This window comes from Chenopodium quinoa, unplaced genomic scaffold (assembly GCF_001683475.1).
Source record: "Chenopodium quinoa cultivar QQ74 unplaced genomic scaffold, ASM168347v1, whole genome shotgun sequence".
NCBI lineage: Eukaryota > Viridiplantae > Streptophyta > Magnoliopsida > Caryophyllales > Amaranthaceae > Chenopodium > Chenopodium quinoa.
In genome coordinates this window covers 1,724,760-1,739,144 of record NW_018743987.1, presented here as the reverse complement: position 1 = coordinate 1,739,144, position 14,385 = coordinate 1,724,760, and the positions used below count along the sequence as shown (strand labels likewise).

Here is a 14,385-nt window from a genome sequence, read left to right as displayed (position 1 = left end):
CATTGTGACAATAATGACACCATTGCTCAATCAAAGGAGCCTAGGTCACACTTCAAATCCAAACATGTTGAGAGGAAGTATCACCTCATTCGAGAAATTGTTAACAGAGGAGATGTGAAGATGTGCAAAGTTCATACGGATGAGAATATCGCTGATCCACTTACTAAACCCCTTCCACTACCTAAGCATGAGAAACATGCTAATGAAGCTGGATTGAAGCAAATGATGTAATTAGAAGTTGTATTTATTTTTGGAGAAAAATAAGTTATATATGTAATACATTCATTTGCAGAATTATGTTTAATCAAAAATTTTGTCATTTCTCTTATTTAACCGTGGTTTCAATATTAGATAAAATGTCCAAAATAATTATGGATTGATGGGCTCATCAGGTTGATGACCTGGTGAATGGAACCCCGCAGGTGAACGAAATTCATATATTATTTAAGTTCCTAGTTCGGATTCATTAAGCCGGACATAAATGATTTCTAATAATGGACTAGCATGTTAAGATTGATTGGATAGCGCAGTTTCATGGGCTATAGGTACGTAGTGATGCTCGGTCAATCACATGGATATGCATGAATGATGCATGATTGAACTATAGACCTACTTTGAAGTTCAAGCATAGAGCTTTCGGATATATTAGTGGATTCCTTTGACATGAGTGGAACATTGATTTCATTCAATGGATGTTATGGCTGTGGTACACTTAAACGTCTGCCCGTAACTGGAGATTATAAAGGGTGTTTCCCGGTCATTTCAAAAGTTGAGTGGGAGCTTTGGTTGCCACAAGATTGGATTGAGTCTACCTATTAAATAGGAATGTATCTTGGCCCCTTGAAGAGGGAGAATTAAGAAAAATGCATGGCCGTGCTCAAATGAATTACATAGTAATCATTTGTTCTGTGAATCTCACTCAGTTTTTCAAGAAAATATTTGTAGACTAATATGATCACGACATGAGATGCAATCATATTATCAAATAGACACAAATTGACTTAAGGAATTTGAATATTGCGCACTTGTCTCAGACAAGTGGGAGATTGAAGGAGTTATGTCTTCGATAAGTGCAATTACTAGATATATCAAGGATCACTATTATGGAGATAATAAGTTCATTCTCTTGGGGCGTCATCATCTGTTGCTAGACTATGAGAGATGATCTTTGGGCTAGTAAAATAGCCTAAAGCCCGCTAGAATCAATCCTATGAGGTCACACACAAAGGTATTGGGTTAAGCAAGTAAGAGGCCCATTAATGGGCCTTATGAGCATTTAACTAATCATGAATAGGATTGGGCTAGTGTAGTTTGATTGGGATTAAGAATTGGGCTTTGTCATGGACTCTTATTTAGAGATGTGATCTATAAATAAGATCCATGCCTAGGGTTGATTAATTAAGTCACAATTAACTTACAGTGAATTGTGAATCAAGGCAACCAAATCCCAAAAACCCTGAACCTCCCTCTCTCTCTCACGGTACCCATCTCCCCCCCTTGGACTTGTGGCTGGCCACTCCTAGTGGCGTTCGTGGTGGTTCGTGACTAGTTCGTTGTTCATTCTTCTCCGTAGAAAGTTGATTGAAGAGTTCGATCGCAACTAACTAGAATTAGTGGAGGTCTTAATTCGTGCCTGTGGACCAAGTAGAGGAATCACGTTTGAGGTTCTTTGTCTCCCTTGTTCTTGCTCTATTACTAGTGGAATCACGCTTCAAAGGTATAATTCTTACTCTTTATGTGTTATGCATGAGATCCTAGGTTTGGTGCTTTATGAATATGATTCATGTTTATTCCGCTGCGTAGTACCTATAATTCCCTACAAAACTTCTCTCTCCTTTCTCCTTATTTTTCTTTCTTTTTCTTTCTCCTTTTCCCCCTTCCGCTTTCTTTTTTTTTCGGTTGCTCTTTTCCCCCCACCACTGCCGACCACCGGCAGCAGGTGGCCGCCAACAGCATCAGTCGCTGGCAGCCGGCGTGGTGGCTGCCGTTGCATTCCCCTCCCCTTTTTCGAATGTAAATTTTTTTTTATCTTTATAGTTTAAAACTAATTTATTCCTAAATCTAGTTGTTAATTATGAGTTTTGAGATTTGATTTTGATGTTTGACTATAAGTGTTATGTTAATTAATTTTCAGATTATGTTTTTAATTAAAAAGTCCTATTTTTGAAACCCTAGGTTCTTGATTTGTAAATTATTGAAGGGTTATGATGTATAATGGTTTAGATCTTCGATTAAAGTGTTTTAAGGCTTAATTACAGCAAGTTTTAATTAAAATATGGTGCTGGAATTTTTAGTAGAGCGCTTAAAATCAAGTTTCTTTTAAGGAATTTTAATTACCCATTAATTGGGATTAAATTATGATGTTTTAAATATAATTTCAGCATGTTTTAATTAAATATTGGGGGGTTTTATAATAGTATATATTGCTGGAAATTTGTGTAAAGTGGATTTTAATACTCTTCTATAATTTTAAATTGTAGGAGACTTCGAAATTAGTGACTTTTATTAGTCATGGAGATTCTAAGATCGTATACGAGGTACGTTCGCATACTTAGCATAATTATGTTAATAAAATAGCTTGCTAAATGTGTTTGATTGATTACAAGTAGTATCATGCTAGGTTTGGATTGGAAATCATGATTTGGATATTATTAGTGATTGGATTATGAAGCATGATTTATTTATGATGGATTATTGAATGGAAAATAATAGTTTGAAATATTATTTATAAACCACATATTTATTTATGCCATGTTAGAGAGCATGTTTAATTAAACTAAATATTTAATTTGGTTTGGAATATTGAAAAGGAATTTTATTATGGTTCATATAATTTTTATTGATGCTATAAGCATGAGGAAAGAACTATATAATTGTCTATGTACACAAGGAATAAATTGTAGTTGGTGCCTTAGTGCACTTAAGGTGTTTTTATCACCGAGGGATAAGATTTGTGGCGCTTTATGCGCTTAAGGTGTCATTGGCACTGAGGTAGAATTAAAAAAGATTCAACATTAAATAATATGTGGTTACTAATTATTCAAGAATTAAATTGATATATTTGATTATTTGAACAATTATTGTTGATTGAATGATTATGGTTTAAGAGTCATCACCAAGTATAATAATTTGTAAATAACGTAAAGTGAAAGAGATTACGCACCAAAACTCTTAGAACGTATACACCTTGAGTATGAACATATGGGGGGAGTTATGTGACTTTATATTTGATCATAACTTCTATTGGAGTACAGGAGGCTGTACATTCATTTTATTATTATTATGCGCAGGAATTCTGCCACCTATGTGTGGTTATTGATGCTGGCACGGTTAGCTCCCGTGTCAGTAACCTCAAATTTATTTGGGGGAGGTTGAGGGGGAAACCCGTTCGATGCATAGTCAATATTAAATAAAATTATGTAATGTCTAGTGAGAACTTTTATTGAATGTTGTATGCTTGAAACACAGGTGCAACAAGTTGTGTGTTGATAGGAAATTATATGTTAATGTGTTATTTACGCTTATGTACTCAGCTTTATTGATTGTGTGTTTTGTATGTTTGTTGGCCTTGTCTTTACCTTGGCCCTATGATGACCCATTTTTAATGGAGAGTAGTGGAAGCAAGTAGAGATAAGTTTTTCTGGTGATGAAGCGTTTTCATGAATGGGCATGAGTGAAGAGCGAATCATGCTAGTTCCCATAAGTATATGAATGTGTTATTGATTTAGTTACTTATGACTTTATTTATTTCATGTGACTAACGAAAAGGGTTTTGGATTTCGGTTTTGATTAATAAGGGCCTACAATGGTTCCAAGTTGTAGATTGATTTTATTTTACTTCGTTTGATTTTGGTTGGACTTTACTTTCGTTGTTTTATTTTCAATGTTGATTTGGTTTAAAATGTTTTGAAATTAGTCTCCCGCTGTGTGTTTTTTATAGTTGCTTTAACCGTTATCACGGTGGCGGTAATGTCTTAGATATTCCTATTTAAAGTTTTAAACAGGGCAAAACAGGTATTTTAAAAGGAAGGAATTTCAAGGGTGTTACAAAGGATATCTACACAATATTTTCATAACAGACCAATATTTTTTTGTTGTAAAACAAATTACAAAATATTTTTAAGAATATAATTTTTTGTAATTGTCCAATTTTTTGTTTTAGAAAAATTATTTGTGAAATCTTTTTATTTTAAATATACTGCATTAATATGGAATATGCATAACATATAGTATTATTTTTGAAATTGATTTGTTTCCTAAATTAATAGATTTTTTTATATAAAAAATAATCTATACTACTATATAAAGAGAAAGGGCCTTTTGGGTGATAAATTTGTTTTTCCCCAAAATGCCCTTCTCAATTTACAAAATTACTTATTCATTAATTAGTATATTAAAAAAAAACGAAAAAAAAATTCATTCATAACTGCTCAAAAAAGAATTATCTATTCTTTCAAATAAAAAAATAAAAAAAAAAAACAAAAAGCTAACTACACACAAAGCAAAATTATTATCACTAAAGACAAACCAAATTTATCTACTTTTAATTAAAAAAAAATGTAACTAACCACAAACCACATTTACTTTTTTTTATTGAAAAAAACCACGTTAAACTTTGATGAAAGATAACTATATCATGATTTTATTTTTTTTAAAAAAGGAAAATTAATACCAATATAGTTCCCTCAAAAAAACTACGTTACAAAGAAAAAAAACCTTAAAATTTATTTTAAAAAAATTAAAGGAAAAATGATACATCTATCCAATATATATACGTACTATTACCTTAGATGTTTACTCTACAGTTTTCAACCTTTTATATAAAAACTCCATGATCAACAATATTTTTTAAGGTTAATTGAGGTATACAAAGTGGAGTAGATGTGCTATGGACACTTTTTTTTTCGTTCTTAAATTTTAAGTCTATGTAAGGATTGATTTTCGAAAAAATCCACAATAACAATAATATGAGTAAATTAATAAATTTCGTGTAGTGTACACGCGTAGCGTGTGTCTCGTATCTTGTAATAATTAACGACACACTATGAGATGACACGTGTCAGTCGCATGTGTGTCTTTTAGTATATAGTATTGATTGATTGATTGATACCTTTATAGATATCAAAATTTCTTATTTTTACTTCTTAACAATTAACCCGACGGTGTTGCAAAATGACGTTCCTAATTAAAAGAAGGCAAAAGCTAATTAGCGCCCCTGGGGCGTTAGATAAGAGAATTAAAATGCAAATATTAGAGTAAAATTAACATTAATTACACCGAACGACGCGTGATTTTATCGTGAATTCCTAACTTAATACCATTTCAACCAATATAATTTATCCTTAACTAACGCCCAAGGCGCTCGTTAGCAAGATCGTTAAAAGAATGAATCGTAATTTCGTGGGAGGCGCATTTAACAATTTTCAACCAAGACTTTCAAAGAAACCCCCCTTAGCCGCCATGACCCACGATGTTGACCCCATCTACTTCTTTAATCTCCACGACTCCACCCCTAAAAAATCACAAAAGTCTTCCCACATTCCTTAACCCCAACCACAATCTCAATTTTCACCTAACAAACACCCAAAACTCTCCCCATTTCCTGGAGCTCACCTGAGCTCCTCCCCCCTTCTCTCTCCGCCGCAACCACCACCCTAACCACCGCAAAATCCCACCCTCTCTCCGCCACGTTGCCGTCTTCTCCACCCTTCAATTCCTCGAAACCCTAATCGATCATTCAATCGATTTTCCTTCAATGGAGTTTTTTTACTCTTTAGGGTTTCCACCCCCTTTTCCTTGCCATCTCTCTGACACCAACCTGCTCCGTATCTTAATCGATCTTACAATATTCGTTATTATGGCGATCCGATACACCGTCTCTTTTTCCGCCATTATTGCCCAGAACATCGCTTCCTCAGCTAGTCACCGTGTTTCAAATTACCGATGCATTCATGATTTTGTCACGAAGCCTCGTGCAACGGCTGCGAACCCTAATTTGGATTCGCGGAAAAACTATCATTATTCTCGTTGTAATAATAGCACGAATAATCAGCCGGATGTTCGGCGATCGAAGCCGAGTTCGAGTTCCAGAGGTAGGACGTCGTCATTTAGTACTTTTGCTGCGGATTTAATTACTGGGAATAATAGTAATAGTCCAGTGGCTGCTGGGTTGATGTCGTTGGTGAATTCCGCCATTTTTGGAGGTTCAATCTCGAGTCCAATGGGGTCAATGTCAATGGGTGTTGCGCCGCTTCGGGGTGCGTCAATTATTCCGTTCTTGCAGGTTTCGAAATGGCTGCCGTGTAATGAGCCTGCGTTGATCCGATCGACAAGTAATGATGTAGATAGAGGAGGGACTTCGAAGGTTTTGGATGAGAGTAAGATAAAGAAGAAGGTTGAGGGTTTGAATTCTGCTGCTGTGGATGTTTCTAAGGTGATTTCGCAGCAGAAAGTGATTGATAGGAAGAGCTGGCTGTCGAAAATGTTCAACTTCTCGTCGGACGATGCCAAGGCGGTTTTCACTGCTGTCACCGTTAATCTGCTGTTCAAATCGTCCTTAGCTGACCCAAGGTCGATCCCTTCATCGTCAATGTGCCCCACGCTTGATGTTGGTGACCGGATATTGGCCGAGAAGGTAGTTTTTTGTTCAATTCAAATGTTAATGTGGCTTGGAACTTACAAATGCAATCAGCTTTAGTGTTAATGATGAGGGTAGTTGTTCATGTTAACATTGTTTGAATGCAGTTAGTGTAAATGATGAGGGTAGTTGTTTATATTAATATTGTTTGTGCAAAAATTGGTGTCAATTGGTTTATTTTATTTTTTTGTGTTGACTCATGTCAGTATTTTGTCAGTAATAGTGTTTCTTATTTTGTCCAGCAAGTTTTCTGATTCTCCCACAAATTGGTTGCTATAAATAAATTCCAGGAAATTTTAGCCATTGAATTGAAAGTTCTATTCTACCAGTATTATGCTAAACCAAGATGTTAAAACTTACTAGTTTTTTTTTTTAAAAGGGAAGTTTTTGTTAGTAAGAAGTGATACAATATCTAATGTATGTTGCCCCTAAAACTTTAGGAAACTTTAAGTTATGATTGAGTAATTGACATGAATGTGGCATAGAGGAACTGATAATTTGTTCACATTTTGTGAAAGATTGTAGTATGATCTTTTGTGCTGTGGTGGGTCAATAATTATGCTATGCCTCTGTCCTCTGGGGTGATGGTCCTGTATCTGCTAGAGTAGATATGTCATGCAGATAAATTGCTGCTTCTGATTCATTTTTATAGTGGAAAAAAATGACTTGAAAGTATCAAATTATCAAACTCTTAACACAGATAAGTTAAAATAACTGTTTTTTTGTTTTTGTTTTTGTTTTTTTGTTTTTTTCTCTGCAACGTGTGGTATAACAGATGGTTTGTACTTGATTACAGTTTAAAATAATCTCTTTTTCTTACCTAACAGATTGGTTACGTTTTTTTGCAAGTCTAATTGTCTGTGAAGTCATTTATAGTTGCTATATTTCCTTGGGAATGAGCAGATGTGTAATTACTGTTAACTGTTATGAAACATTTGTTGAACCAAATGTACATCTTTAATGGATGTATATGAAGCTAATAGATTGAGGCCTTGAGGGTGTTTTAACTCTTTAGTTTCTTACAGCATTGTCTTTCTGTATAAGTCAGACGGAATTCTGGAGCTTATAAAGGTTAAAATGTGTATTCTTTTTTCCAGGTTTCATACATCTTTAGGCAGCCTGAGGTTTCTGATATTGTTATATTCAAAGCACCACCGATTCTTCAGGTACTATTTAAATTTAAAATCTGGGCTTCAGCATGGCATGCTGAAAGTTCCACACTTCCTTTTTTTTTTTTTTTTTTGTGAAGTGACTAGATTGATTGAAATTTTAGTGTTTCAAATCATTCAGGAAATAGGCTTTGCCACTGGGGATGTATTCATCAAAAGGATTGTAGCAACGGCTGGTGATTGTGTTGAAGTGAGTATTTTCTATAGGTAATTGTACTTTTGTAATTATGCTTCTGTGCATTTTGTTTCTCGATATAACTTTGTCTAAATTAACTCTGTAACAGGTGAAAAATGGGCAATTGTTAGTAAATGGTATAGTTCGTGAAGAAGAATTTATATTGGAGCCATTAGCTTATGAAATGGATCCTGTGGTATGTTCAGAAGCCTTGACTTTTCCCATTGTCATTTCCTTGACTTGATCCTAGAAGTTCCTCTTTGGAATTCGCTAATGTCCTTTTGCAAATGTTGTATGCAGATTGTGCCTGAAGGCTATGTCTTTGTGATGGGAGACAACCGCAACAACAGCTTCGACTCTCACAACTGGTAATTTTGCAGCTCCTATTCATTCGGTGTATCTTTAAACTCTTATTGTAAGCCTAGAAAGATTAGGCTTTTGGCCCATGTCATTACCATTTCCTTGCATCTTTCTGTTTTGCGGCTGTTCAAGATGATTGTCATCCATATTGAGAGTCATAGAGCGCAAATCTGATACTTATGTGGTGTCTTGCTAATTTTGTTGCTAATCTGGCTTCATTTTTTGTAACTACAGGGGTCCACTCCCTGTCAAAAACATTGTTGGCAGATCAGTGTATCGATACTGGCCTCCAACTAAATTGACAGACACCATATATGAACCACAAGCAGAAAACTGTAATGTTGCAGTTTCATGACAAGTTTTCCATCCTTCTGTTAGACAAAGAGATGCTGAAGTGATGGCATCGTATTTAGTTCAAGGAAGGTGTCTACCTCACTTACATTAAATTTTTTTTAGCATTTTTCTCTGATTATACCAACAATTGTGAATATTTTTATTGTTTGGGAGCTATCGTTCCATATAAGTGCTATAACACAATTTTTATGATGGATTATGTTGTCCATCGAGTCTGACATCATCTCAATTGGTTTGTGTTGTAATGGTTGGTTCATTTTTTATGACACTTCACTATTGACAAATGGTGATTTTGTTTCATTATTTATCTTGTAGTCCTTTTCATTTATTTGCCATTCTTAGGGCCTGTTTTCTTACGTTAAAATTCAATTCAGTTCAGTTCAGCTTAGCTCCTAATTTTCTTCTTTTATAAAATATTCAGTTCAGCTCAGTTAGTCAATGAGAACAGGCCCTTAAAGCTTAAGCACTAAGCAAGTTTAGCCCCATAGACTTGGGTGACATCATCAATTTGAATCTTAAGACATGCTTAAGACCTTTTCTATTTTTCTTCAAAAATCTCAAGCAAATCTTAAGTTGAGTCTTGAAATTATAAGATTTTACTTACTAAAGATTGGGACCTACTTCACCAACCTCACTTTTATTTTTATTATCCTTTTTTTTTTCACTTTTCAACATATAATGTCCTTTTCATTTATTTGCCATTCTTAGGGCCTGTTTTCATTTATTTGTTTCATTATTTATCTTGTAGTCCTTTTCATTTATTTGCCATTCTTATGGCCTGTTTTCTTACGTTAAAATTCAATTCAGTTCAACTCAACTCTTAATTTTCTTCTTTTATAAAATATATTTAGTTCAGCTCAGTTAGTCAATGAGAACATGCCCTTAAAGCTTAAGCACTAAGCAAGTTTAGCCCCATAGACTTGGGTGACATCATCAATTTAAATCTTAAGATATATGCTTAAGACCTTTTCTATTTTTCTTCAAAAATCTCAAGCAAGTCTTAAGTTGAGTCTTGAAATTATAAGATTTTACTTACTAAAGATTGGGACCTACTTCACCAACCTCACTTTTATTGTTATTATCCTTTTTTTTCACTTTTCAACATATAATGTCAAATATTAAAATCTTAAGACTAAAGTGATAAATTTGTGTAAGTCTTACTGAGTCTTAACAAGAATTTAATGACATCATTTTCAATAGGGACCACAAAAAATGATGTCACATTTAAGTCTTAAGACTTGGGGCTAAACTTGTTAGGAGTACTCCATGAATAATTATATCTTAGACCGTTACATTGGTATTAAAGCTATCACCTTGGGACATTGGTATAAAACTCAATTTTCAAAGTACGTGCTTACTTCGTCAAGAAAAAAAATCACGTCATGCATGAGCTAGCTCTATATTTTTTGGTCAAATGTGTATTTTGTAAACGCTTTTCATAAAAGCTAAGAGTACATTATCAGAATTTGATCGACTTTCATTGAAGCAGTGAAAAGCAGTAGCCGTAGACGGAGTTTCACGGACCTTTTCGCAACTTCCTTGTATCCTTCGCGAAAAGTGATTGAAATATCCTGTCGGTCGGTAATAGCTTGTTTAGGTGATGTTCATAATATAATAGTCCGTTCAAATATTCAATATCAAGTGTAATTAAATTTTAGGTGATCACGGGCTGAGCTACACTTATTTTTGGGCCAAACCTCTAAGTTGAGCCCAACTTTGGTTAGCAAACTGTGGCCAAATCCGGCAATTTTTACCTATTCTATGTGGTCTAAGACTAAACAATGAATAATAGATTTACACACCAATTCTTTGATGGCTCCCCCATGTTTTACTTATCTCGCCGCCTTTCAGTGATTAGGGAGTTTTTGAAGAATTGGTGCATTTCCATCGTCGAGCTTGGGGCATTAATTGGTGCATTCTCATGTTTCAAGATGTCTCTTTCTTTCTACCAAAGAGTAAAAGGAGGTTGCAGATGCTCAGGCAGCTTTTCTCTACTGGTGTCAGTGAGCAAAAGTCAAATGGGATGCAATTGGAAATAGCCATTCTCGTTTATTGTTTCCCTCGGTGCAGTTCCGTCATCGCCGCAATGTGATTCACAGTCTCCGAAATAATGACGTATTATGGGTTATTGATATTGCGGGGGTTCGATCTTTAGTTCTTTCTTTTTACAAGGATCTTTACTCCGGTGGTTCGTGTTCAGTTGGTCCTAACTCTCCCTGGTGGGATGAACTCGATCTTCCTAGTCTTTCTTCGGAACAACAACAATAGTTATTAGTTCTTTTTTCCCATCTGGAAATCCAGGAAGCTATGTTTAGTATTGACGACAACAAGTCTCTTGGCCTGGACGGGTTCTCCTCAACATTTTTCAAGACTCATTGGTCGGAGGTTGGTCCATTTGTTGTCTCTGTGGTTCAGTACTTCTTTGCCCACGGACATATGCTTAAAGAGCGGAATCACACATTCCTAGTCTTGCTTCCCAAGACCGAATGCCCGAAAATGGTGTCTCAATTTCGTCATATAGGGTTGTGTAATGTGCTTTATAAATGCATCGCTAAATGTCTCACTGGCCGCCTTCGCTTGGTTCTCCCTTCCTTGGTTTATGGCTTCCAAAATGCCTTTGTCCCAAGTCGATTTTATATCAGATAATGCTTTGATGGCCCATGAGGTTCTTTCATTCACGAATGCTTCTAAAGCCCGAAGACGTTTTTATGCTGCATTGAAACTGGATACGAATAAGGCTTACGACATAATTGGATGGGATTTTTTTCTCAGGGTATTACAGTCCTTTGGTTTTCCTCCATACTGGATTCACATCATTCGTCAGTGTATGTTTACAGTCTCCTACCAGGTGTTGGTCAATGGTGATCCTTCACCACCTTTCCTTCCTCATTTGTGGTCTTCGTTAGGGGGATCCTCTTTCCTCCTACATGTTTGTTCTTGCATGGAGGTTCTTTCTGCTATGCTTCGTAGGGCGGAGGATCAATCTCTTTTTCTGGGTATTCAAATTTCTAGAGGGGCTCTGTCTATTTCTTATCTGTTTTTTTGCAGACGATACACTGCTGTTTTCTAGGTTTCGCGTGAAGCTTGTGATAGAATGATTAACATTCTGTCTTATTTTTGTGATATGTCGGGTCAATTGATCAACTAATAGAAGTCGTTTGTTAAATTTAGCCCAAATACCCCCCTGATTATCGGGATTATTTGGCAGGCTGCCTAAAATGGCAAAGCAAAGAATCTTTTGGGTCTTATATGGGTTTTCCGGTCGACTTAGGTCGTCGCAAGGTCTCCGAGTTTCAGTTTATGGTTGATAAAATTTCATAGCGCTTGTCAGACTTGGGTTCGGCTCACCTTTCTGCTGCTGCCAAGTTGGTAATCATTAATTCGGTCTTGGTGGATTCTTTTAATCACATTTTGTCTGTATTCAAAGTTCCAACTTCCATATGTCATACCATTGATGGCATGTTGGCACAGTTTTGGTTGCAGTCTTCTATGTCTTCTTGAGGATTAGCTTTTCATTCATCTTCCTTGTTGCATTTTCCTAAGGGAATGTGAGGGTTAGGTCTTCATAGTGTTGAACACTTCAACTCTGTTTTGTTGGCCCACCATTGGCGTCTTCGTCAACATCCTCATCCGCTCATGGATAATTTTGTGTTTTGGAAATTCACGAGGGACGGTAGCTTCTTTACTAAGTCTGCCTACTCCTTACTCATCCGCATCTCAATGGAGAAGATTCTCCATAACGCCTTGCCCCTTTTGGCTTCTCTGTGCTTGAGGGGTGTTCCAGTCAACACAATTTGTGTTTTATGTAGGGAGGCTCCTGAATCGACTTCTCATCTTTTCCGGGATTGCTCCTTAATTCAACACCCTTTTACTTGTAGATTTCCCTTGTGGGATGACCCTAGCTTATCGGGAAGACCTTTTGAGGTACGGTTCTCGGAATTGATTACAGAGTTTGGCTTCCGTAAGCAATGGAGGGGCCTACGCTCCTTTTATGCCTCTTATGGGCTATTTGGTCGTCGCAAAATCAGTTCATTTTCAGGCATGTGTTGTATTTTCATGCCTCTATTTTTGCCATTGCGGATGAGTGGGATTCTCGTGGTGATCAAGATGGTTTGTTTTCTTTGCAGTCCTTGTCTAATGAGCAGGAACATGTTAATCCTGCCGTACTTCGTTCTTTTGCTTGTCTTTGAGGTACTTCGAATGATCAGGTATAGGTTTGCCTAATATTAGATGGGGCATAGTTTGTTGCGGATTGCTCCACGGGAGCGGGATGGATTCTTTGTAGGTTTGACTCAGATCAGATTTTAGGGGGTGGTTCTTGGGAATTTCAGGCTACATTCGCTTTCCAGGATGAGCTACAGGCTTTGGGGCCTTCAGGCAGCTATCCACAGCGGGTTTAATCGTCTTTTGATTTATACAGATAGCGCTAATATGGTTTCGTCTCTTCAACATGTTCGTCCAGCAAAGGTCTCATGCTTATGGTTATTGGGTGATATTCGCCATCTTCTTGAGGGCCTCTCTGTTTGCAAGATCATTGGCTAGCCAAGTGTGCTAGTGAGCGTAGGATTTTATTTTGGTCCTTTGGATTTTCTTAGGGATGTTTGTTGTTTTCTGTTTGTTAGTTACTATTGTAAAAAAAAATACCACTTCCGTTTCTTATTATGAGCAACAAAGGGGTATTATTTGTGAGACATAAAATATTCCTTTGTTACACTTAATAAGAAACAGAGGCAGTAATAAATTTATATTTATACTCCCTTTTGTCCTAAACTAGTTTGAACAATGGTGTGCCTCAGTCGTATGCAACCAAAAATATCACAACTAAGCTAACTGCAAATAAACGTAGTTAGGGAAGTCGAGTTCGAATCCACAGGGAAAAAGGGACTAATAACTGGAAACCTAAGTGGAAATACTCTAGGACGGTAGTAACCTAAGTAACGAGGGGGGTTTTCACGAGCAATGATGATAAATGAACTAAGTAAGAACAACGAACGTAATGAATAGGTAATCAATGAGAAGAACGGTCTTGGTTATGCGAAATCCACTAATGAACATACAAATTGATCATAGAAGTCTCCTCAATCAAGCTCTATTGAACACCTTGTTGTAGAATTCCTAGATTCTAAATTCTCATAAATAGTTAGAAATAGCAAAGCGCTCCTTTCTAACCCTTTCCAATGCACAATTCAAGACAAGCGCTCTAAATTATCCACAAGAAGAAAATAAACGGAGAAATCAACAAGGATTGAATAAATTAACACAAGCGGTCTAATTTCTTCAATAATATTATTCCCTCTTCAAGTTATCAACCAAAAGCATGCATCAATAACCTAAAGTTGCTACTTTGGAAAGATTAATTAGATGCAAGCGAATCCAATAATTCTAACCTAGCAATTGATTAAAGCAAATCATGAAATTAATTCAAGGAACAATATATATTCAATAGATATTAAAAGAAGAAAGATCTCACAATTCGTAGCTAAAAGCTTCAATCTTTAACCAAGAATCCGGAAGATTAAGCTTCCATGGATTCTAATTCCAAAACAAAGAATTCTGAAAATTCCAAGAAAACCCTAGAAAGCTTTTTTTTCTCAAGACTTAATTCTCCTTCTCCTCCTCAAAACTTAATTAAAACTAAGCTATTTATATGTTTCTATATTTTAATAACATAACACAATAATAATAATAAA

At 35.9% G+C, this 14,385-nt stretch overlaps 2 protein-coding genes across 3 annotated transcripts; both read left to right on the top strand.

Moving 5' to 3' along the window:
• Positions 1–5,477: 5,477 nt before the first annotated feature.
• LOC110690126 (probable thylakoidal processing peptidase 2, chloroplastic) lies at positions 5,478–9,000 on the top strand. 2 transcript variants are annotated; one of them, XM_021866954.1, is made up of 6 exons: positions 5,493–6,634; positions 7,735–7,803; positions 7,928–7,996; positions 8,091–8,177; positions 8,282–8,349; positions 8,576–9,000. In XM_021866954.1, the coding sequence occupies exons 1-6, from the start codon at positions 5,756–5,758 to the stop codon at positions 8,694–8,696; spliced, it is 1,293 nt and encodes a 430-aa protein (XP_021722646.1). In that variant the 5' UTR covers positions 5,493–5,755; the 3' UTR covers positions 8,697–9,000. The 2 variants fall into 2 exon arrangements, with proteins under 2 accessions (XP_021722647.1, XP_021722646.1); XM_021866955.1 differs by lacking the exons at positions 8,282–8,349; positions 8,576–9,000 and having other exon boundaries at positions 5,478–6,634; positions 7,928–8,013.
• Positions 9,001–11,306: 2,306 nt separating this feature from the next.
• Positions 11,307–13,237, top strand: LOC110690167. Its single transcript, XM_021866998.1, has 2 exons — positions 11,307–11,731; positions 13,027–13,237. The coding sequence occupies exons 1-2, from the start codon at positions 11,307–11,309 to the stop codon at positions 13,235–13,237; spliced, it is 636 nt and encodes a 211-aa protein (XP_021722690.1).
• Positions 13,238–14,385: the final 1,148 nt, after the last annotated feature.